The sequence below is a fragment of the Epinephelus fuscoguttatus genome, linkage group LG6, assembly GCF_011397635.1.
Source record: "Epinephelus fuscoguttatus linkage group LG6, E.fuscoguttatus.final_Chr_v1".
In the NCBI taxonomy this organism is placed as follows: domain Eukaryota; kingdom Metazoa; phylum Chordata; class Actinopteri; order Perciformes; family Serranidae; genus Epinephelus; species Epinephelus fuscoguttatus.
The window spans coordinates 30,171,375-30,196,557 of record NC_064757.1 but is presented as its reverse complement, the minus strand read 5'-3'; the positions used below and the strand labels follow the sequence as shown (position 1 = coordinate 30,196,557).

Below are 25,183 nucleotides of genomic sequence, written 5' to 3'. Positions count from 1 at the left end.
CTAACTTAGGACCACATTAGCTCCTACAGACTTCATGAGGGGACTATGTCCACAGGGCATATGCTTTTTTTCCCCCATTATATCCTAATTACATCCTAAAGCACTATCTGCATCAATTTGTTTTCTGCTTAAAACATTGATTAATGCTTTCAATCATTGTTTCTATCAGCAGGAGACATGCAGGAAATTACCTGCATTTGAGTTTTTGTATTGAAGAATTGACATCTCAGATGGGATTCAAATAGGAGTAATTGCTGCACACAGATTTTGTCCCCATCATGTGGACAAAAGTGGGTGGAAAAAATAATAGAAACACCTTTCAGAATAAAGAAGTCCAATATGATGCCACCACTAATGGATCTTACGAAATACAATAGGCTACCGCTCTGACACAATATCAACAAAAACTGAAGATTATACAATGAATAAAGATGGGATAATTGCAGGGCTGTTTCACTGCATTGTAGGCTACAGGTGTGCCTAAAATGGTAAGTGTTCATTTCAGGTGTTCATGAAAAGGAAAACACTAGGAAGAAAATATAGAGGACCAGTTTGAAGACCAGTGTTATCCCCATATGTGAGTCCTGCAAGAGAAATACAAACGTTTTTTTAACTTGCTATGACTGTCCCCTATAGCAAGATACCAAGTAATCCCTTTTAAATCAAAAGTTAAATACATAGACAACTAACTAAAAATGAGAACTAAATTAAAAGTTTAAATGACAACCTTCAAAAGTTCTGCCTAAATCAAAATGTATTATATGGTTACAAAGAGCTTTGACCTTATTTTGATCACAGTTTGTCCAGATAGATCTACCCTGCTTATTCTATTGCTTTGTCAAAGAAGATTAAAAAGATGAATAACCACAATAATTTTGAACTAACATGGAAAAAGAAAACTCATCATTTACAAAAGGGTCAAAGATGATGAAGACTGTAACCTTGATGGCAAAATGGTTTTTGGTGCAGTGTGTCCAGAGAGATCTTTAGGAAATTAAATGGTATTGTATTTGTCTTGCTTTGTGACTTCAGGTCAAACTCTCACTGTTTCATCAGCAGGCACTTATGTATTGGAAATTACTTTTTAATCACGACCTCTTTACCCAATATACAGCTTTCTGGAACAACAGATGAATTGTGCACAGAAACAAATCCCTGAATGGAATGGGAAAGTGTCTAGTCTGTTATGAACATTTTAGATGGCACAGGCAATGTTCTCTCTTTTGAGAACTTCAATTCGAAATATAATTTTCACAGCAATAAAAACAATTCTCCACTGTTTTGAAAGCAATTTCAACTGGACTCCTGATGTCGGTGAGGTACACTTCTTCCATACCTCCCCTCTCCTTTAATCAACAGTCTAACTTCAGGGAAAGTACAATTTCAAAGGTATTTGGGTGTTTCACATCAGATTTATTTCAGAATTCTAGTCTTTAAAAAATTCTTTGAATCCACAATTAAAAAAGATGCATACAAACTACATTTGATGGCCTGTTCTTCTTAAGGTGAAAGAAGTGCATTTCAAATTGATTAACTCTTTAACCCTGCTATTCATTTAGCCCATTCATATTGAATTTAATTTTGATAATAATGTTTGCACTTTTTAATTTTTTTTTCTTTAATTTTGTCTTGGGGGAGGAACATACAACTTTAAATGGCTGTATTTTGTAATTATTTTAGACACCATCTGAACCTCCAAATCCGTCTCCAAGTTTCATATGAATGCTTTCATTAAAAATTGCCAAAATCACACCATTGTAAAAACTGAAGTAATTGTCATATTTTCAAATTTCCAACAATCTTTGAACACATTATGTGCAACAAACAGTTCTGGTGGGAAACAAAACCAAATCTTTGCTAAAAAAATGTGATATTTCATTAAAAAAAATCACTATGATTTGTAAGGAGGATTTCCATTTTGCTTAAGAAATTAGCTGTTTACTTTATTGATAACTCTTATTCCCGTGCTGTTTGTCTGTCGCATTTGCCCCAATACCTACATTTGGTGTGAACATAAAAATAATTGATTAGGGACTGCTTATGGTGGAGGGAGGGTCGTGTATTTTTCCCCCAGAGAAGCTCAAGGAAAAATATGTGTAGCTTCGGGGAAGGTCAAGATTTAATAAATAAATAAATAAATAAATAAATAAGTCACACATTAGCCACCCCCTTCCTCTGATAAGTAGAGAACAGTCCCTTACCTTAATTGCTGCTTTTATGAATAGCAAAATGCAGACTTTTCCAACATACAAAGTACCTCGAACTAACTTATTTTAATTTTTTTATATCTTCTAATTTAATTAGTGTGTGTTATGCAACAATATTTCAGTACTACCTTACAAGTGAGCCTTACTGTTTGTGCAAAACGTTAACTGTCAATAAAGTTTCTTTTTAAAAAGAAAACTGGGGCCTTATAAGGACCCAAGGACTCAAAGGAGTCTGGCCGTTCCAAGCTTGTTTCATCGAAATTTAAAGTAATTAATCTAAAAAAATGTACTGACCAATATACGTTTTACACGTATTGGGAATATACATTTAATGATTTAAAAGGCAAAGCTTTTCCCCATAATGTCCGAATTTACGAAACGTGTCGATGATTTTTAATCAGGCGTTCAGCACGGACTGCTATTGCGTAGTGCCGACTCGGGTTGTGTATTCCCTCTGACAACCAGCTATGGGATTAGCAAAATAGACCAGAGATGTGTGTATCTACTTGGTCACCTTTGAAAATATTCTCTGTTAACCCTTTTCATCAGTGAGATAGTGTTATTTGTCAGCACGAGCGCTGATTTTTATTACGTCGTCTTGCGGAAGAATGTTAACGCCTGTGGGTTTGTGTAGAGCCGGAAAACTAACTTGCCACCTCAGCTAACAAGCTAGCGCGTTAGCAGGCTCGGCTCGACGACATAATAGTCTGCTGTGCTTCTGGGAACACGGTGTGCTCGTCGTGTCAGATCAACCGAGGATAGTATGGGTGATTTTTAGTTAACGTTAGTCCACATCACCTGTTACGGTTGCGTTTGCTGTGTAATAATCTGCCCTGACCGCGGGATGGAGTGGCACTCGCTTACTTGCTAGCAAGCTAGCAGTCCCCGGTGTTAGCAGAGCTCTGCTCTCATTGCGCTGGCTAAAAATACACCCCTTGTCCCATGCTCGGTGCGCCTCCAAAAGTGGTAGGCTAGTCCAGATTGGGCTTGTCTTCGACTGTTCTGGTCAGCTTGCTCGGAGTTTGGCACTCTACATGGTCACCACAGTGAGTTTAAGACGACTGGAAGAGCGAGTCGGACCCCGAGGTTGTGAGTCCTGCTGGCCTGAGCTAACGTCACACCGTACCGGCTGGTGGGCTTCAGGTCTCCAAGGGAAGGAAACTGTGCTTTGGCTAACCGGTGGCTGTATATCATTTTGCCCAGATGGCCTTGTCTTGTCATCAGTATTAGTATAACAAGCCTTGGCTCAACCCAGGGTTGCAAGATCGAAACTTTGCGAAGCTCAGAGAAAAACGCTTTGTGTCTACTGTCAACTGTCTGAGATTGGCGAGGCAGACTTTATCTGTCCAGAGTGCAGCACCATGTCGGAGGATAACAACGCAGACAAGTTCATCAAGGTAATTTGATCATCAGATGTGAATCTTTATGCAAGTAGACGTTGCAAGAGTTTCCACTTCTGCAGTAATAACCATCTTTGGTCTTGATTTAATGAAGCTTGATCTAAACAAGTAAAGCTGCAACCTTTTACACTGATGTTGGATATGTTACTATGTCTAAATCATTGTTGCAGAATGTCAGCTGCACACTGACTTTCCTTGCTTTATTGTTTTATAAATTATTGTCATTTCCTTGTTTCATACAACATGATTTTCAATGGTACTTCCGCCCACATGAACTTCATTGCATATTGCTGCAGTAATGTTTCCAGTGAAGGCTGCACTATAAAGAACATTTGAATCTTGCATGAGCTGTCATAAATTGATATACCTCATGACATCTCCTGACAAGAGTTCTTGTGTAGGCTACAAATAGTAGAACTGTGAATCATGAGCAATGTGTTATGGAAAGCTTTACCCTTGTTAAACATTACTGTGGAGCTTGGCTCTGCCTGGAATGGTGACGGTCCTACAGGCAATATTCCCGTACACCCTGGCTCTGGGATTTGTTCCTGGCCTGCTCCCCTCAATGTGTCACTGCCCGAGCATTTATGCTAGCAGTAAAATGTGATCTCAAGTGGCCCCCTGCTTTCACAGTGGGTTCAGAATGTACCCAATGCTTGGTTGACTTAGGGAAACGTACTGAGAACTGCAACACATACTGGGGCCGTTATCATGAATAAAGATTAGAGGGTTAGCTAGCGAACTTTGAGCTTAACCACTTTCCCTGGTATCAAACCATGACACACTTCAAACCAGACCCACTATCTGCCACTGTTGGGCGTGGTGCAGTCCTTTAAAGATGTAAAGTTTATGGTGCAACACACCCAAGGGTAATTGTAACAGCTGAGGCGCCCCTCGTCCTGCATTACGTAATCATCATGAATCCTGATTATCATCAGACTCTTTGTGTTTACAAAGAGCAGGTTGAACTGGCCAGGACGGTGATAGGGAGGAGAAATTATGGTGCCTGTTGGCAGTGGCACACAATTAACTGCTTTGTGCCAGCCAAGACCAATATATTCTCAGCAAAGGAGGAAAAGGTCCAGGCTAATTTAATAACTGTCTGATTTTAAGTTTGGGATTTTATAAGAGGATGGTTCCCTTAAGTTTCTTTACTCAAATACAGCACAAAGTTGCAAATACTGACAAACCAAATATGTATTCAAATCCAGCACAAGTCTGATCCTAAAAACTCAATTCCACTATTTTTAATTCAGTTGATTACCAAGGTTTTCTCCCTCCTTCTGGGACAGCATCCCATCCTTCTTTGTTAATCCTTTTACAAGCAACAGTGGCTAAACCTGCCCAGACATCTGTGTTTTATAACAGCCAGGCTGTCTTTTCTCCAGAATAATCTGCATTAAGGATTACCACTATAGACAAGTGATAATGGATAAGGCAGATATTACACAACCCAGAGCTACGGACACAATGGGGAAGAATTTACAGCAGTGTTACTCAGTAGAAACTGACAAACTCTTTTGTGTCTCATGAATTTTGTTTAAAAATCAGATGAGAAGTCTTTATGATGCTAAACAGCTGTCTCTGTTGATACTCTAGGTACTGACAATGATCTGGAATGGTCTTTCTGGTGCATAACTCCTTTTTCTTTGTCATGGGGATGGGTGGCAGTGGGCTGGTTATTGTGCTGCATGTTAAATACTATGCTGATAACTGTGAAATGGAAAACACTCCACATCTGGACAGTTTGTTAATTGTTTTTCCTCTAACATCTGATGTTCTGTTTAATGTGGTTTCTCTCCCCGACAGGAGACGTCCATTCTAGACGAGTACAACATCAACTGGACACAGAAGCTGGGAGCTGGCATCAGTGGACCTGTCAGGTGAGTGTGAGCGAGAGTGTGCCAAAAAGTACTTTTCTCCAGTCTCCAAATGTTATCTTTTTTTACTGTGCTTGTGCCGCATCAGATTGACGTCTTAACTGTTGCCGCTGGACCAGTGTTGCATTGATGAAACTGGGAGTAAATTGCAGCGTTGCATAACCAGAGGACATCATTATGGTATCTGTTTGTGGTTGGAAAACTGTTTAATTGTTTTTCCTGGTTTTGATGGAAATGGATTCAACTGGCATTGTTTAGGAATGCAGAAATCCTACTGGGAGAAATCTGACATGCTGGGTTAAGCCCAGCTGCGAGAGCAGAGCCAGCGTCAGTTGAGATTGCTTTCTAGTTATGTTTATATGTGTAGCGTTTATTTGTGTATCGTGACTCAGAATATTCCAAAAACCCATGATAGGATCACGAGAGAGATAAATATTGATATATTGCTCAGCCCTTGCAGTGTATGACTGAACTGTAGTTATAAATATTGCTGTGGAGTCCTGTTGGTACTGCTGCAGCCACATTTTGGCACTTTAAACTTTGAATTCAAGTGTAATGTCAAAGCAGGGCTGTGCTGTCGAATGGACAAAATTTGTGACTGCTGCCAAAAAATCTCCCGACATGTTACTTCTTCTGGGGTTTTATTACATCTTGTTCACTGTGACACTGTTTCACCGGCACAGTCTGACGTTATCCTTGACACATTAACACGTATTGAGAGTATGAAGGGGCCAGGTGCTTGTTACTTGATGGGGCTTTAACAGACCGGACTAACCATTAGTGTGTAACACCGGCGTAACTCGTGGCTTAATATGGAGATGTTTGGCACCGGTTTTTGTTGTAGCTGGTGGGGGCCCATTTGGCTCGGACACAGCAACACATGTAACCGCAGCATCCAAGGCTTGAATCCAACCCCAAAGTTTTGTCCCTCACACCCATGAGTGGAAGAATCTAAACCTGTTTTTGAAAGTCCTTTGTGGAAATGAATACATATTAAGTGAGTTTATGTCTGTTTCTTTGGCTTTGACAGATTTTAGTCCTCATGTTATGGCAGCTAATCTTTTGAGAAGCTGCGCTCAGTAGTGGATTCTCGTGGCTGCATGAGGGCTCATTGATAAAACTCAGCAGTTTTCTCTTATATTTGCATTCCTCTCTGCATTCTTCTCTCCAATATTTTCCACTCTAACACACATTTCTGGAATACTAACAATAAGCAGCAATGACGTTTGAGCTGATTTACATTTAACCCAATAGAGGGATAGTTTTGATTTTTTTTGAAGTGGGGTTGTATAGGGTACTTATCCATAACTGATGTATTGCATACAGCAGATTTCTGTTGGCACGCCCCAAATTTGGAGAAGTGGTCACGGAAGCTAAGCAATATACTGCTGTGGGTGAGGGGCAGCAGGATAACATATTTTAGCAGCCCTAAATAAAATCTATAACAGCTTAAGTTTGCGCTATATTGAAAGTATTTTCACCTCTCTATGTCTCCCTTAGGCAGCATGTTTTGACAGGGAAGATGTTAACAGCTTCAGTTCCGCATCAGTGGTCTCGTCAAAGCCACCAGACTCCATTGACAAAAACAGTAATTTTAGCTCACTGAACGCGAGACCTGCTGCTCTATCATTGCCCCAATAAGTTAGTTGTGTTGTTGTGTAGCTTTGATTAATCCAAACTAACCGTTTTAAACCCCAAAGTCACACAAAACCATAACTGGCAGCTCCTGTGTTCAGCGATGTTAAATTACTGTTTCTGTCAATGGAGTCTGGCATTGAAGAGAGCGATATAACGATTTCCTTTCCCTGTTGGAAATCATTGTCTGGCGGGGGGTAAAATATTAGAAATTTAGCATGTACTTCAGCTAATAATGATTCTTTTTAAGTAGCTGAAATATGTTTTGCTGCTGCCCCGTGCGCAGCAGTACATTATTTAGCTTCTGTGTTGGACTCCAGTCTGACTCTCCAGACTTGGGGCTTGCTGACCACCATCTACTGTACGTGTAGGTAATACACTGACTATGAATAAGTACCACAAATTACTTTTATGTCTTGTGGTGAATCTAAAGCACAGATTTAAGTCATTATTAGGCTTTGAAACTGGACTTTTTTCTGTCAGGAGAGAGAAAATGTTTGAAAACTTCACTCTGCATTGGCCTTCAACTTAAAACTGTTAATGTTAGTCAGTGTCTCTTGTTTGCAGTATCTGTTATACTCAGACTTTAGCCAACAATGCTGCATTTTTTTCACCCTTTTAAACTGTCTGTGCACATGTTGACCTTTGCCCTCGTTGCCTCAGATAACCCTGCTATAATCTCTTCATAGAATAGCCTCTGTTTGTCTTTAGATTTATTGGAAAGCGCTACAGAGAGGCAGTGTCTGCTCAAACCGCTTTCTACATCTGTTTATGTTTTGTGCAATTTCATCTTTGCTGCCCTTTTGATTCCAGCTAGATGCAGGCTGTAATATATCAATGTGTGCCACTGATTCCTCCTGCCCATTCTGCACTTTGAAGCTTTCATGGAGTCATATCTGGATCAGCCTGTTATTTCCTGACGTGTGTAGTTTTGGCCTCAAGTGACAAGAATACTGAGAAATTGACTCATCAGCCCTCTATGTAAACACACTCCTAATCTCTTGTGATTCATGCTGTTCTGCGGAACTTTTTGGGCACCTCTTACTCACCCTGATAGTTGTTTTTCTGCTTTTGTATTTCACTCTGACTCATACAGACTTCAGGCTCATACAAATCTTTTTTCTGATTCTTCTGCTCACCTCTCTGTCTCACAACACGTTCACGTCATTTTATTGTACCAGCCCCCCCTCTTTCTACCAGCTCTGTGATTCATTAGGCAGGTATTGCTTTCCAGTGAAGTGAACTTTGGCCGAAGCAGAATGTTTCTTGCAGTAATGCTTTAATAGTGTAATCTGAGTTAAAGGGCCAGAGGTTGCTGTTTAAAGTGAATATTTGAGTCCTCGCTGCTCGGATGAGGACAAAACCAGTTCATGGGCTTTTCAGAAAATGAATTGTATATTGTGCAGTCCATATTTCATCTGTGTTCTGCTGCTGTAATACTGAAATGTAGTTTCATTTGAAATAGATGACAGACTCAGATGGCTTTTTTTGGTATTACTTTCATGAAAAAGAGGAGACAAGATTAATATGACCCACAACAAACTGTGATGTTGACAAAACACTGTTCCTAACTCTGTCAAATTTAATGTCACAGCACATATTACCTAGATTTTGACACTTGTGTTGCCACATTCAAGCACACAGAAACTGACAGTGACTCTAAAAGCTAATCAAAGGTATACTATGCAGGTATTGTCGATTATTGCTTGTAAGCACAATCAAACTTTGCCCCTCCGTCTCATGCTACTGTATGTACACTGTTAACTACTATTATAGGAACGTGTTTGTTGCTATGGAAAAGCCGATAATTGAGTGAACCAAGCTAATCACAGCACCTACCTGTCCAACTGAAAACGGGCCAACTTTGCATTGGTCTTCATCCCCATCCTCTCCTTCAGTGGTCGCCAGTGAAAGAAAAAGCCAATCCCAGATTCGCTCTAGTTTTGCAGAAGCTTTGTCCACTGAGCGTTTGCCACGCTATATTTGCAAATTTTCAGCGCTGTGTCGGTGATATTCGTAGCTTCCTCTTGGGTGCATGCTGCTACTACCTGGTGGCTTCCTTTTTATAAAGTCCCGAACTCACCTGTGTGCTGTTACTGGCCGGGGGGCTACACGCCCAATCATGTCCCGACCACAGCAAATAAAGAAGAAAATCCAGGGCAGAGTCTTCGCAGATAAATACACAGCCACGCACCTCTAGTGGGTCGTAAGTGATGATTGAGAGGGATTACCTTTGTATGAGACTATACATTGTTTTTAAAGAAAATCCTACAAAGTAAAACTTTAAATAGAAATAAAAATGAACCCAATACTGAATATTTTTTACCAAAAATTGTGGGTCTCACCTTGCAACCAAGATGAATTTTAAGCAGGATATTTCACAATTGAAAAATCTACTTGTCAGGATTTTCTTTCCTAAATGACCTGAAGTCTAATTTGGCATTTTTTTTTTTTTTTTTTTTTTTTAAGGATTATTTTTGTGGGCTGAAATGGGGAGATAGAGAGAGAGTCGGGACTGACACACAGCAAAGGGCTGCAAGCACCCGAGCCCGCGAGGCAATGCCTCTGTACAAGGGGCGGCAGCACTATCCACTACGCTACTGACGCCCCCTAATTTGGCATTTCTGTGCTGCAGTTCTTTTGCATTGATAATATTGGATTGCCGATGACTAAACTGATATATCAATCCGGACTAATGTATCATTACACCGCTACATGATACTGTCAGACAGAGGATTTTGTCACTAAAGGGGAACACCCGTGGCAAGGGGTTAATGGATGTCTTGAACAGTGTACCTTTTTATTGGAAAACATCGTGACCACACATTGTTTGAGGAAAAAGCAGAGAGTAACAAAAAAAGCTCTCAAACTTTATTAGACCACACATTGGTACCAGCTGTGTTTTGTATTTGTGCAGACTGTCTGGCATTTTATTGAACGTTTGATGTCCTCTAAGACAAATTTGTGGTTCGTGGGTATATAAATAAAATGTACTTGACTTGATAATGATCACACTTCTTTATCATACAAACAAGAATGGTGGCAAAATACCTGGTTTCCTATTTTATATACAGAGTGATAAAATTTACAAGAGCACATGACTCGGATAGGTCCGACATCAATGACTGTTTGGTAACAAAAGCCCTGCCACATTGCAGAAACTACATGATTGAGTCTTTGCATACATGCTCACATCTGTGACACAGATTGGGTTATCATGGGATGTTTGTTTACTCTTGTTTTCTTCCTGTTCAGAGTTTGTGTGAAGAAGTCATCTCAGGAACGCTTGGCCCTGAAGATCCTCATTGATCGCCCCAAGGCCAGGAATGAGGTTAGAGGAAACACTGTTGTGGTTTTTGATGAATGCCTGTTGTGTGTTGACTGTGGCTGTATCAATATGCTTTGTTCTGTCTGCCTGCCTGCTATCAGCCACTATTCATTCCTGTTTTTCTTTCCTCGTCAATTTGTCTCCTGTGCCTCCTCTGTCGGTCTGTACAGACGTCTTTGTCCGTAACAATGTCTTCCTGTGGTGAACACTATGTCTAGCAGCCCCTCCATGTCATTAGCAGCCTTCTGTTTTGATCGAGCAGCTTTTACAGCAGTTAAGCAGCGAGACATGCAGTCAAAACAAGCAACACAGATTTGCTTCACACACAAGCTGCTGAACTGTGAAAGCTGTCACTGAGAAGCAAATGCAGATTAGATTATTACCACCAAACAAAGTATTCTTCAGCCACTTCTATCATCTTTTGAATGAGGGTGTACCTCGGATGCTATATTCAAAGGCAGCGGTTTTGTTTGTATGCATAATAATGATCAGCTCAGTTTACATGTTTGGTAACACTGTCTTTGCCTGTCTTGCAATTTGCGTTTTATTAAGTCTTAGCAACATAATTTGCCGTTACAATTGTAGAATCTGTTGGAAACAGTTCATAAGGCAGATTTTTGTCAGGTCAAACATGACTTGATGAAGGTAAACACAAAGTGAACAAGGCTTTCACGTTTACAGGAAGCAATAAAATGTTACAAGGAGTAATGCACATAGCTCGGAGAGTGGGTAACTGAATTTCTGGTACAGCTTGACTACACAGGAGATGTTTTTGCATGCTTAGAGTTTATTTGTTTCCTGTTTCACATGTGCAACAACAGTGATCTGACTCCAAAATATGGGTGACCTGCACTCAGAACTGTGCCTGATCGTGTCCTGTGTAGACACAGACAGAGAACTGAAGCTGCTTTCACTGCACGGGCTGTGTAGACGTTGTGTCAGGGTTTGGCGATTTAACAAGTACACGGTGAAACCACAGAAATGAGCTGGGATTCTCTCTGTAGTTACTGAGGCATCACTTTACTGTCTGTTGTTGTATCGACCCCTTTTGGGTAATGTCAAGTTAAATAGCAGGGCTTTGTTATGGTAATATTAGAACTGAATTTACAGTGCCACCACACGTATTGATATCAGGATATAAAAGTTCCTATTTCATGGTTGAACAGCTAAGGACTAGTGACACAGCTAAGCACTCATTCACCAAATTACATTCTCAAATTAAACACTTTAAAGTTCCTTTGAATATTTAATAGTTAGCCTACTATTCCAAATATTTATCAGCTCCTTTTTGAAACCCCACATGAACCACATGGCATAAATTAGATCCACCACACAGCACTTATTTAAAAAGAAAATATGTCACTTTTAAAGCTGACTTGCCTTTTACTTTTTCCAAAACAGTGAAGACAAACTCCACAGAGAACAATGAGGGCAAAACATCATCACCAGACCAAATACTGTTTTCCAGCTCAGCTAAAACTCAGAAACAGAGAATGCGTCAGAACGTTTGTGTGTCGTTCACTACCAAGCCTCTTTGTAACTGATAGCCTTCTGTCAACGTTCTCTTCACGTCACCTGTTCAGCTGACTTTAGTTTACATAACAGACACTTGACTCTCCTGCTGATATTACAGACATGTGAAGTAGCCACAGACACTTGCCTTGTTCATGGACTTAGAGCAGTGCACTGCTACCGAATGAATTTCGGGGGATCACTGGAATGGATATTTGCCATTATTTTTGGCATTGCATTTTATTTTTTGGCCTAGTGTGGGTCACCAGTCCTGTACAATTATAGGGCAAACACTGCAAGGCATAACAGTGACAGCGAGCCAGCATGAACAATACTAGGATGCCCACACTGAAGTAGCAAAATGGAAATCAGCCATCTTTGATTTAATATTCACACCTACCTGTGCTTTTCTTTCAGTGACAGAGTGACATGTCAAAAGGTCTATCGTTACCCTTCTTGCTATCCTCTATTTCTTTGCTTGCACAATTTGCAATTAGATATCATCTAGACATCCTGAACGACATGAAACAGTGATGAAAAACAGCTTCATAGACACAAGCCGCTGTGTCATCTTTATTTTATTTTTATCACTTGTGGACAGAGAAGGGCCCTCATTCAACACCAGAACTTCAGGACAAAAAGATTAATTTTATCAGGGTGTGGTGCTCTTTTATGTTGTTGTCATTTTACCTGGTTTTAAAATGAATTACTACATACAGGGTGTCTGATTCTCCTCTACGCAGGTGCGTCTCCATATGATGTGTGCCAACCACCCAAACATAGTGCAAATCCTGGAGGTTTACGCCAACAGTGTCCAGTTCCCGCATGAGTCCAGCCCGAGGTAAAGAGCTCAGTGTGTGAGAATTTGTTTGTGTAGAATTACAGTTATTTAAATCCGTCTCGTCTCTTCAGCTCTTTCCTTTGACACATCCACACCACCTCTCTTGTTTCTTACAGAGCGAGGCTCCTTATCGTTATGGAGATGATGGAGGGTGGCGAGCTGTTCCACAGAATCAGTCAGCACAGGCACTTTACTGAAAAAATGGCCAGTCAGGTCACCAAACAGGTAAGTGAAGACACATGCAAATACAGATGGTTTGTTTTATGTCCTCGGTAATTTTCTGGATATTTAATTCTGGTCAGTCAGTCTGTCTTTGTCCACTCGTGTCTGTCCGCGTGTTTCTTTGTGTGTAATGGCCTCCCCATGTCATTAGCAGCCCCCCTGCTTGGCCAAAGCAGCATGAGGCAGTTGAAAAGTGAGACTTGTGGTTAAAAGAAGCAACACACACACTAGCTCAAATCAATTGTTTTTTAAAGGCTGTTTTGACAAACACACACACACACACACACACACACACACACACACACACACACACACAGAGTGGCAACTCAGTCAGATTTCTCTTCCCACTCTAGATCAGTCAAGCCTTGGAACATTGTCACTCCCTAAATATTGCACATCGTGACCTGAAGCCAGAGAACCTGCTCTTCAAGGATAACTCTCTGGTAAGTCGCTGAAGTTGCAGACACAAATATGCAGTTTTAAAATTGCACCAATACTAATGCTTTTGCTTCAGAGGAAAATAAACTTTGCTGGACTGTAAGGCTGCAGCTTTACTTTTTGAGACACTGAAAAATTACTGGCTGTATTTGGCACAAAATGGTCAAGATACTGTGAAGCATTTGGAAATATCCAACTTGCATTTTCAGTCCTAGATTTCAAAATCCACCCTAACTCTGAAGCACCTTCAGCAATCTCTCTGTAACCTGAATATATTCCTTTTTAAAACATTTTGTCAAGTGAAACTCAGCCAGAAATTTGTTTCTATGCTCACTCCTTGTTCACATTTCTCACTCTGTGATTCTTTGTTTCTTTCCACAGGATGCACCTGTGAAGTTGTGTGACTTTGGCTTTGCCAAAATTGATCAAGGAGACTTGATGACCCCTCAGTTCACTCCCTACTACGTAGCACCTCAGGTAACAAGCAAGCAAACATAGAGGTCATCCAGAAATACTTGTTAAATGTATACACATCAGTCTTAAATGTTAAATGATGTTGAAAGCTGATGCATATTTCCATGTTGTATCCCTTCTGCTGTGATTTCTGTCCAGGTACTTGAGGCTCAAAGAAGACACCAGAAGGAAAAGTCTGGAATTATACCTACCTCACCCACTCCTTATACTTATAACAAGGTGAGACCCAAACCAACTTAACATGTTACAGATTTAGAAAGAATTCACGCTGAAATAAAGCTGCTTTTTAACAATGAGATCGATAAGTCAGAGTTTACAGTAAACCTGGGTACAGATACTTGTCACGTTGGCTCAAATTAGTTATTTATGGTATCAAAGTTTGAGATTTTTAGCTTTTCAAATGATGATCAGTAAGTGTAGACTCGTAAATCATCCTTCAAATCTGTCAAAAACTCTGCTGGACAAATGCAAATGTGTAAATTCTTTATATTTTAATGAAATTTCAACACTTGATACAAACTGTCACCTTGATGTCAAAGTGTTGATACCTGTATTAGCCTAATTTAATTAGAGAAAAACATTTTAAGTAAAATTAATGACTAAAACTTGACTAAAATGTAACTAAATCTAATAAGCATTTTCATGTAAAGACTAAGACTAAATCAAAAATAGCTGCCAATATTAACATTGCTGTTGAACAAAGCATTTTGACTTCTTACAGCAAGTATTTGTCCTCGGATACCACAACTGAATATCTGCTGTTTATAATATGAAAATGTTTTTACATAAATGTTTCTTTTCTTTTTCTACTCTTGTTTAGAGCTGTGACTTGTGGTCTCTTGGTGTGATCATCTACGTGATGCTGTGTGGCTACCCTCCGTTCTACTCTAAGCACCACAGTCGCACCATCCCGAAGGACATGAGGAAGAAGATCATGACGGGCAGCTTTGACTTCCCTGAAGATGAGTGGAGCCAGATCTCTGAGATGGCCAAGGACATCGTACGCAAGTGAGTCTTTTTCTTTTCCCCTGCTCTTATCTTAGTAACTCAAACGTCTCCATTCTAACTGCTCAATTATGGGCCTCCTTTTCTCCCACTTACATTTTGCCATCCCTCTGCGCACTTCTCCATTCATGCTTCTTCTGTCCAATAATTTGTACTGCCTCCTCTCCTCGTCTGCCCCCTGCAGGCTGCTGAAGGTAAAGCCAGAGGAGAGGCTGACAATTGAAGGTGTCTTGGCTCACCCTTGGCTCAACTGCACCGAGGCCCTAGATAACGTGCTGCCGTCCGCCCAGATGATGATGGACAAAGTGAGTAAGAAGTCAAAAGTGCAATAGGTTGCACTGCACCAGTGTTGTACAGTCCTGGATAAACGGACCAGCTTACTTAGTATAACATACAGCATATTGGCATCCTTTTCCATCTTTTCTTACCTGCCCTCCAGGCAGTGGTTGCAGGTATCCAGCAGGCCCACGCTGAGCAGCTGGCCAACATGAGAATTCAGGATCTGAACGTCAGCCTGAAGCCCTTAAACTCTGTCAACAACCCAATCCTCAGGAAGCGGAAACTACTAGGGTATGAATGCTTTTGTTGAAGTCCTTGCATCAGTCTGTCCTATCAACCTTTCTAAACTAAAGTCTGTTTCTCCTCCGTTACTTTTATTCTAATAGGATCTCTGATTGTTCATATAATGTTATTATGTATTTTGGGGCCCTTGCATTTGATAAGATATTAAAGTTTGGTCTGAAATGTGTTTTGGTGTCTGTTGCAGCCCCAAGCCCAGTGATAGTTTCTTCATTCACGACCCAGAGAACGGAGGAGAAGACTCCAACGTAGCCCTGGAAAAATTACGAGATGTCATTGCACAGTGTATACTACCACAAGCTGGTCAGGAAACACACACTGGCATTAAATTTTAATGAATTAAACAGATGTGCAACCAGCATTTCAATGAAGAAATAACCAGGGTGTCTGCAGGACCTTTAAGTTTTCAATGTAATAAATATTAGGCTGTAAAAGCCATGACATAGATCTCAAATTTGAATTGCCACAAACATCTTATCTAATTTAATTTACCCACCTTTTAATTTCTTTTTGTCAAAATGATTCAAACTCTTGTGCGAAAGTTCACGTTTCTGATGTTACAAATCTTTAAACCTACCACTGAATCTTAAACTGTCCTCTGTCTTTATACTTGCACCTACCACTTTACTTCACTTTAATAACCACATACCTGTATAAAACCTACCTCTGCATGCGACCACATGTATATATTTACCCTTACATTTACCTGCAATGTTTGAATGTCTTTAATTTAGTCAAAAAATATCTTGAAAAGGTCTTAAAAGTTAACTTTAAGTGTCTGATCCAGTTACACATAATTTGTACGCTGTATATATTGTCTATATACAGCACACCACAGACAACATATTTTCATTGCTATTACAGTATTGTTTTCTTTTCAGTCATTTCTATTAAACTGAGAAGTATTTTGCCAGCTGGAGATTAAAACAAAACAATGAAAGTGCTGGTGTGCACAGGAAATAGATGATCAGTTATTAGAAATGTTCTGTTTTTCCCAAATTGAATGGGCTATCAGTGTAAGACACCTGTAATGCTGAGATAGTCCCTCATGTTTACCCAGGAGAGAACGAGGACGAGAAGCTGAATGAAGTGATGTATGAAGCCTGGAGGTTCAACAGAGACTGTAAACTGCTGAGAGACGGCCTGCAGGGGCTCAGCTGGGATGGTCAGTGCCATTTTATTTTAATCTATATCTGGCAAATACTGTTCTAATTTTCTTTTGTATCAAACAGTTGGAAGCAAAGGGGTGGTTTTACCTTTTTTAAAATCTAGAAAAAGCTGTGGTTTATATCCGGCCTGTTCACTTCATCTGCCTGCCAAAAAAAAATTGTCTCAGTTACAAACACAGCTCGGTTCTCCGTATCAGCAAATACATATGCAAGACCAAACGTTACATTGCAGTTCAAATAGAAACTGCAGATGGACATCAGTTTATAGCTAAATCTGGCATAAATCATCTCTTCTCATTTTTAGATTAATGTTTTTAGTGCATGGTCGTTATTTTAAAGAGGACTAATAAGAATGGTTGAGGACTGATGGATTATCAGTAGAGCTGACCAGGTCAGTTGATTCATTGTTTTAGGGAAAAAAGCCAAACATTACTTGGTTGCGATCTGTCAAACGTGAGGATCAGCAGCTTTTTTTTGTCTTATGAGATAGTAGTCTGAGTGGGTGGAAGTTCGCTGCATAGATCAGCCTCTCATTGGGCGGAATGAGCCACCTTTTGTGGTGTTTGGTCTTGCGGGGATGTAGCCATTTTTCTGCCATGGTTCACGTCCTGTCGGCGATATTTTTGTGGGTGTGTTACACCAAAACCTGTTTCCCCCCGGCAATATTTTTGCAAGCGCACTGTTGCTGTGGCACCGCCCAGAACAATTGTGATTGGTTGAAAGAAAGAAAAGTAGCTGGGGCGTTTTTTTTCTCCAATTTTAAAGTGAGAGTCGGACCAGCCAGACCTTTCTTTTCTTGAGAAAGGTCTGGTGAGCGAGACTAATGAGATAGTAAATTGAATTTTTTTAGGTTTGAGACTAAACAAGAAATTACAAGGTGTTACCTTTGTATTATGTGAAACCCTTTTTACATCCTTTTTTATATCTTGAAGAGCAAACAGTAGGGATGCACCATTTTATAGGCCAAACATCAGTACTGGCTGATATTCGCCTTGTTAAGAGCCATCAGCCTATCAGCAAATAAGATGATATTTACCAGTGGCGGTGGCCAGGAGTGTTCTTCTGTTGTGTCACGTCAATTTTGTGCAGGCTGAACAGCAGAGCTCGAGACTAACAGCATCCTGTTATCCCAGGGAATAGGAAACATGCTTGAGAGAAACAGATCTTTCATGGGAGGCCTTTGGGACGAAAAGACAAAGTGAACTCACTATTGTTGGGTTAGGGGATGCACCTTCTTGTTTCCCTAGGAGTGCTACGTTGTGGACCAGAAATCCATTTTGAAATTTTCAAGAGGAGGGCTAGTTAGCGTTAGCTGTTAGCTGCTAACAGCTGGTGGCCAGAGCTTATTTCTGACGGAGGTTGCCTTGAGTTGCGTTATGATGTGTTCAAGCTTTATTCAGTAAAATTTAGTGTTGGGTGAAGGTTAAGTGTAGTTTTTGGCGAGAAACTTGAATAATTACAGTCGTTTGAAGGAGGAATTTCTTGATGTTTTCACCGCAATCTAAAAAAGATAGTAGAGACGGAATTATGATATTAAACACAGTTAACGTCTTTTGAAGCAGTTTTTTTTAAAAATGTTTTTCATGTGAAAGGTTACCTTAATACTTGTTTCACAAATATGGATAATGGAATTTGTACTCATTCACAGGGTAGTGTAATGAAGGTCTGAATGACTTTATAATAGTTCAGCACAAAAGGAGGAATAAATATCAACAAGACAAAATAAATAACAGCAAAAAACATTGGGATTGGTACCAGCTATTGGTCAAATTCTTATTTTAAACACTGGTATCAGCATCAGCCCAGAATTTCACAGTTGTTGCATCCCTACCAAACATTTAAATGAGAAAAATGGCAGAATCAATCAATAATTTAAATAACTTTATAGCCCTAATTATTAAAAACAAAACTAACAGTCTAATAGTCGCTGTGGTTAAAGCCTAATAGAACACAGATTAAAAGTAAAAGACAAAAGATAGGTTAGTTTGAATTAATTAAGAAGTACAGTCTTGGTCTCTTCACCAGTTAAAAACATCACTTACACATGTATTGGTAAGTTTTCACTGTGTAAGTTGTTGTTCTTAACCACCAGCTCTTTCCTTGCAGGACGATCCTTCTCCGATAAAGTTGACCGTTTGAAGTTGGCTGAAATAGTGAAACAGGCCATCGAAGAGAAGACGAATCTCCAAGAATCTCATTAGCAAGTGCTGTCTTTCTATCTTCTTTTTATATTGTTTATTATGACCCTTTTTAACCCATATCTGTAAAGAGGCTTTTTTATGTAAAATGATGCGCTAATCTTTTTTTTTTTTTTTTCCCATGAATTTCACTTGCAAGAAATATTGTACAGCTGTAGATATATTTCAAAGAGGACTCATTGGTACTATAATTTTTTTTTAAATGGACACTTGCAAAGAACATTGAGAAAAAAAACAACTATATTTTCATTTTTGCAAAAAAAAAAAACAAAGAAAAGAAGAGAAAAAATCAGTTAAAGAAATTATTTTCTGGGAGGGAATTTTTATTAGCTGCTTGTCCGAGGCGTCACATGTTTTATCCCAGTTATTTGATTTTATTCTGTTTTATTTTCTTTTTCCTAAGAATTTTATTTATTTAAACGAAATTATTTTATACCTTTCTTGTAGCCTGGCGGTGGGCTCTAAAGCCGAGAGAAGTTGTCTGTGGTGTGATTTTGTTCTTCCACACACTCTGATTCCCAGACTGCGTTTCACTTATATGAATCTTTGTTTTTGTGTAACGTTCCCTTGAACTTTTGGTTGTGTCGAGGCAGAATGGACATGGAGGTGAAAGAAAGTGTCATGAAAAAAGACAAATGCAGCCCGAAATTCATTTTGTCACAATCCTTTATTTTAAAAAAAAAAGCTTATAAGAGATAACACTAAATCGATCGAAGCAGACGGAATAGGCATGAACAGTGAAAAACATCTTGACATATGGCCCACTTGCTAGCCTTTTTGGTACTTTAAACTTTCTCACGGCCTTCTGCAGAAGACGGAGATGGTTGAAAGCTCCAGTTGAGTTCAGGACTTTATTGTCAAACTGTTTCCTGAGTCAAGAATGAACTTTCAGGATAAACTAGATCTATGTACGTTTTGCAAGCTGAGTTCAACTCACACACATGAAGTGATGATAGTGTGTCAGCTCCTTACGTTTGTGTTTGTCAAGTAAAATGAAGTGAATTATTTTATATAAAGGCTTTTTTTATCCTCATTTCTGATGTGATTTTGAAAGGTCTTAAAGGGACAGTTCACCCCAAAGTTGAAAATACATATTTTTCCTCTTACCTGTAGTGCTGTTTATCAGTCTAGACTGTTTTGGTGTGAGTTGCAGAGTGTTGGAGATATCTGCCTTCTCTTGAATATAAAAAACTCAACAGCAATGTCTCTTTCCAGAAGTCATAATGCGATTACTCAAGATAATCCACAGACCTTGTTGTGAGCAGTTTCATGTTGGAACTATTTTCTGTCTACCAAAGTATACCCGGCAACTGTATCACAGTGCAAAGGGTGATGGACAAGGCGTTCGTGCTTGTGACGGCGCGAGATCTAAACATTAATGACGTCCTCCACAACTGAGCTGTAATGTTGCACGCTTCCTTCTGCGCGGTGATGTGGTTGTCAGTTGTAGAAAGAAAATAGTTCCTACATGAAGCTGCTCACGTCAAGGTCTGTGGATTCACTTTGAGTAATTGAGTCATGATCTCTGGAAAGAGACGTTGCTGTTGAGTTTTTCAAAAGCATGTTGTGGCCCTTTGAGCACCACGTGCTGAGTGCCACTTGGTTCTATTATATTCGAGAGAAGGCAGACATCTCTGCGGCTGATATCTCCAACACTCAGCAACTTACACCAAAACAGTCTAGATCAGTGGTCCCCAAATGGTGGGTTGCGGGTGTCATTTTGAAGAGCTATTTCCTGCTGAAAAGTGAGTGACTAACCGACAGAAACAGAAGACTACCTAGAAAGCATCGCCAAATGCAACTGTGATGCTGAATCTATTAAACTGCGTGGACCTTGAACCAATGACTGAAGAGAAATCTGGACCCCCTGGCTGGACCAGTCGGGAATCACTGATCTAGACTGATGAGTAGCACTACAGGTAAAAGGAGATGAACTGTCCCTTAAATTCAGTCTTCAGTTAAAGTGGTTGAGCTGCTTTGATGTAAAGTTGTATGTACTGGGATTCAGACTAGAGTCCGTTAACATTTAAGTCATTTTACAGTGACAGTGCTTGCTACTTGAGCCAACAGAAACACAACAACACTGGGCATTTTTTGGTGCAATGCAGTTGACGTCTGTATGACAGGAGAGATCAGTAGAAAGGATTCAGCATCCATTAACAGGTCCATTTCATAAAACTTGCAGTGCTACTGAATGTGCAATAGGGCAATAATTTAATCAAGTATTCATAGTGCATGCATTTACATGGTAGTGAGATGTATCTATCTGTCAGTATTACTGCTGTCGTTTCAGTGGTCTGAATACCAGCAAATGCTCCCTCCCTCCGCTCACCCTTTAGTTGTAATTAATGTCATTGATCAGCCAGAGTGAGATTTCCGCTGCACCGTTTTGCTCTCGTGCTCCAGTCATATCTGTTATTATTTCTTCAGAGGGGTTGAAAGAAGGGATTCATGTTCAGGTGTTTAAACGAGGCTGCGTTGAGTCAACAGAGCAGGGTTAAGATGGCTCAGAGTGCAAATTCTCTTGTTCAGTGCCTGAATAGTTCTTAAGTAATTTTTCTTTTATAATCAAATTCCCCTTTGATGATGTCTTAGCTTTATACAGAACAAATTTTCATGTCAGGATTACTGCATTAACCCCTTTTGACCTTAATGAAAAGATATATATTGTTGCTGTTCATTGAAAAATTCTTCTCTAATGTTGAGATGAACTAAAGGATCAGGTGTTCACATTTAAGTTGACATGTTGAAGATGCAGGACTGACAATGTGTAAGCTGTTTTTTCCACACCATTTGTAACTAACATGAAGGAAAACTATTTCTGATTTAGATTTGGCTTCAAAACTATAATTTAAGCAAAGGCAATCATTACTAGCATGATTCTGAGAGATCATTCTGACGGTCCGTCTTAAAATCCTAACGATAAGAAGTGTTTGAAAAGGCCTTATTATTTCATGGCTAAGTTTTACGCTCCAATGTGCCTTGTTGATGGGGCGCTATCTTCATCCTTTACTGCTCCTATCGGTAAGAATGAATGACAGGATGAAGGGGAGACTCAGAATCATTGTGAGTAGTGATTGATGTTTGTCCTTTTGGCTGTGATTTGCTTTCATGTTTCCATGTGACGAAATTAAGGCGCTCATTCCACAAAGCGGCGTCTTGGTTTGGCAACATTTTGTTGAAATTCACGTATTATAGTTATATATTTTCTGGGGAAAGAAATTGGGGTTGTGTCTTAAGATAAGCCTTTATCTCAGTGCGGACATTAAAGGAATATTTCACCATTTTGGGAAATAGGCTTATTTGCTTTCATGCCCAGCTTTCTTGGTTAGCTTAGCTGAGCATAAAGACTGGACACAGCTGGCTTGGCTTCGTCCAACTGCAACAAAAACCACCTACCAGCACCTCTAAAGCTCACTGATTAACACATTATTACTTGTTTGTTTAATCCTGTACACAAAAAAATGAAAGTGTAAAATCGACAATCCACCATTTAATGGGGTAAAAAGGCCATGGATGTATTAGAGCAGCTGGATATTGCTCTGCCACTTGCTTCCAATTCCACCCAGAGGCCACGTGCAGTATTGCAGCCCCAAAAAGCATTCTCCCCACAGACCACTATTTTAAAAGAGACGTCTGTGAAACTGTTTATGGGACACTTCGAACTGCTAACAAGGGCAGTTATGATTCTGTTATCAATTTTTGATCGATTGTAAAACTTAACTTGAGCTGAGAAAAATGATTTAAAAATCTGGATGCCACCACAATTTTAAGTTTATGGGATAATGCAGGAACTCACACACATTCAGAAGCCCACATACCTAAAAGTTTTTTGCTATGTGCACCAGGCGAGCTGTCTCATTGGACTGAATAGGTGCCATCTTTGGGTCCAGAATGTGGATCTAACAATACATCTGTGAACCAGTTGCAGGTTCACTTTTCCGACGATGGTGAAGACACCCTAATTAGGTGTACTCTGCCTCTGATTAGCTTACCCTAACCCATGGGTGTATTACAGAATGGGTCTACTGAGCCCAGGCCCAGAGGTCCAAGGTCTCAGGGGGCCCCTAAACCAGAGCCTGTGCATGAAATTAGATATTATATTATGCCCGAAACCTAACCAGTCTCACTCCTCATGCCTAAACCTAACCAGCCCAACCAATAAAGGCAACAAGAACTACCCAATCAGAGGGAGAGTAGGGTGCGCCATGCCTTTACCACTCTATGAACCAAGCATAGTTCCTAGAGTCTCCACTGGTTGCCTGGCAACAGCTCCCAGTCATACAGATGAGCACTACTTAACTTGTTATATCTCATTTGCTCTGTACAAATTAATTAGTGAGTTTTCTAAGTGCTGGTACTTTTTATAATTAACGGACAAATATGGAAGTGATATCAATCGCTCTCATGTCCGCCAGAAAGTAAATTAAGCGTAGCCCAAAATGTCGAACTTTTGCTTTTATGTGCAGCAGTCAGGTTTGTTTTTCGTTTAATGTTGGCTCGTACATCAGTAACGCAGAATCAGCAGAGCTTCTCACTTAAAGTGGAACCTCATGCTTCTGTTTTATGTTGACCTTTTCTGTGTGGATGTGTGACAGTGTAATTAATTTGTGTACGCTTTTTGTGTGTGTGTCTGGTTCAGTGTGTTTGCTGGACCTACTTTGTATTACTGGAGGCCTATCAATGAATCAGAGCTGCTTCCTTTTAAATCTCCTTTCCACCCACAAATAACAGAATTTATATCCTCTGCTACCCGAGTGAGCATTACTGATGAAGGGGTAGTGTATTTATTAGCATTTTGTACTGTAAAGTCGAGGCATGTAACTTGATACTGACGCTCCTAACAATAAAAACCCCCTGAGGGAAGAATCCAGTCATGCTCAGACACCATGTACCTGCTGTGTGCTGCTCAGTCTGGCTCAGTGTTACTTAAAATCCCAGAGGGGCAGTTGGTTTGGAAGATGCTACCTCCCTCCCCTGCATTCTTCTACTGAGTAGTTGCTACTGCAGGATGCCCTCAGACTGACATTCAGGATAACCCAGCTTTGGACATATTTCACAAATATTAAATAGCTTCCACTAGTCACTTCCTGTTTCTTATCTGCTCTGCGAAGAGAGACCAGATTTCAGATTTTATATGAGCAAAACAAGCTAGACTTCTTGCATGGATGCTGACTGAGGATAAGTAACTCGGTCCTTTTTTTTTAACCAGCTCATTATAAATGACCTGAAAGGCAGAAATGGTTTAGTCAGCACTTACGACTCTTGATAAATACCAGTTGCTTCCGTTTCCTCTGCTGTATGTGTGCTCGTAAAGTACGGAGAGGTGGGTTTTATATATTTTGAGCCATTCCTGTTTATGTTGGTAAGTGAGGAAGAAGTGTTGAGGAAAGGAAATCATTTAAAGGTTCGGAGCCTTTTCTCTGCTTTAACGATCTGTTTCTTTTTTTCCCCCTCTGGTCTGGCAGTTATGTAGCATGTACCTGAATCCCTCATCAAAGACTTGCTGTATTTCCATCTATTTTTCTGCCCTTTATGTCTTTGGAACATCATCAACATGCTGACTTTGTAATAAAGGAATTCTCTGACTTTTGAACATGGTGTGTATTTTTGAGTATTTTTGGGTTCCCTGTATGGAGGACAAAAGTTGCCAAAATCAAAAATATGTAACTAGCTTGATAAATATATTAATATGCCTTTAAATGTACTAAAATAATCCATCCATCCATTTTCGTAACTGCTTATCCTCTTGAAGGTCGCGGGGGGCTGGAGCCTATCCCATCTGACAGTGGGCGAGAGGCAGGGTACACCCTGGACAGGTCGCCAGACTGTCACAGGGCTGACACATAGAGACAGACAACCATTCACACCTACGGGCAATTTAGAGTAGAGTTGGCAGCTTCTGTTCTCCAAATTCAAATTTATGACAGTCCTGGAAAAGTTATGGAAATAGAAAAAAATGTTTTCCAGGCCTGAAAAAAATGTTTTGGAAAAGTTTTGAATTAACACTGTTTTGGCAATTATTTAAAATATGTTCATAAAAATTCTAAAACATATCAAACATTGCGTGAAATAAGTTCCTTTGATCAGAAATTTAAAATCTAATGCTGCGCTCTGTGACTGTTGAAACATTACTAGTATCACATGATTGGCATATGCAGCTAGTTGGCAGTGGAAATTTCTAACAAGTGCGTAAAGTTAGTGCTAGGAGGTTTTGGTTTTTTTTTGCAGATTCCTGGCAATTGAGTGTAAAATAATGTATGGCTTTTTATCATCAAATAACAACAAATTAGAG

General features: G+C 39.8%; 1 protein-coding gene across 1 annotated transcript; it reads left to right on the top strand.

Moving 5' to 3' along the window:
* The first annotated feature begins 2,664 nt into the window (after window positions 1–2,664).
* On the top strand, window positions 2,665–24,484 carry mapkapk5 (MAPK activated protein kinase 5). Its single transcript, XM_049578252.1, has 14 exons — window positions 2,665–3,604; window positions 5,417–5,490; window positions 10,378–10,453; window positions 12,706–12,803; window positions 12,920–13,028; window positions 13,379–13,468; window positions 13,845–13,940; window positions 14,076–14,156; window positions 14,758–14,945; window positions 15,127–15,247; window positions 15,382–15,512; window positions 15,709–15,824; window positions 16,582–16,686; window positions 18,797–24,484. The coding sequence occupies exons 1-14, from the start codon at window positions 3,569–3,571 to the stop codon at window positions 18,889–18,891; spliced, it is 1,416 nt and encodes a 471-aa protein (XP_049434209.1). The 5' UTR covers window positions 2,665–3,568; the 3' UTR covers window positions 18,892–24,484.
* Window positions 24,485–25,183: the final 699 nt, after the last annotated feature.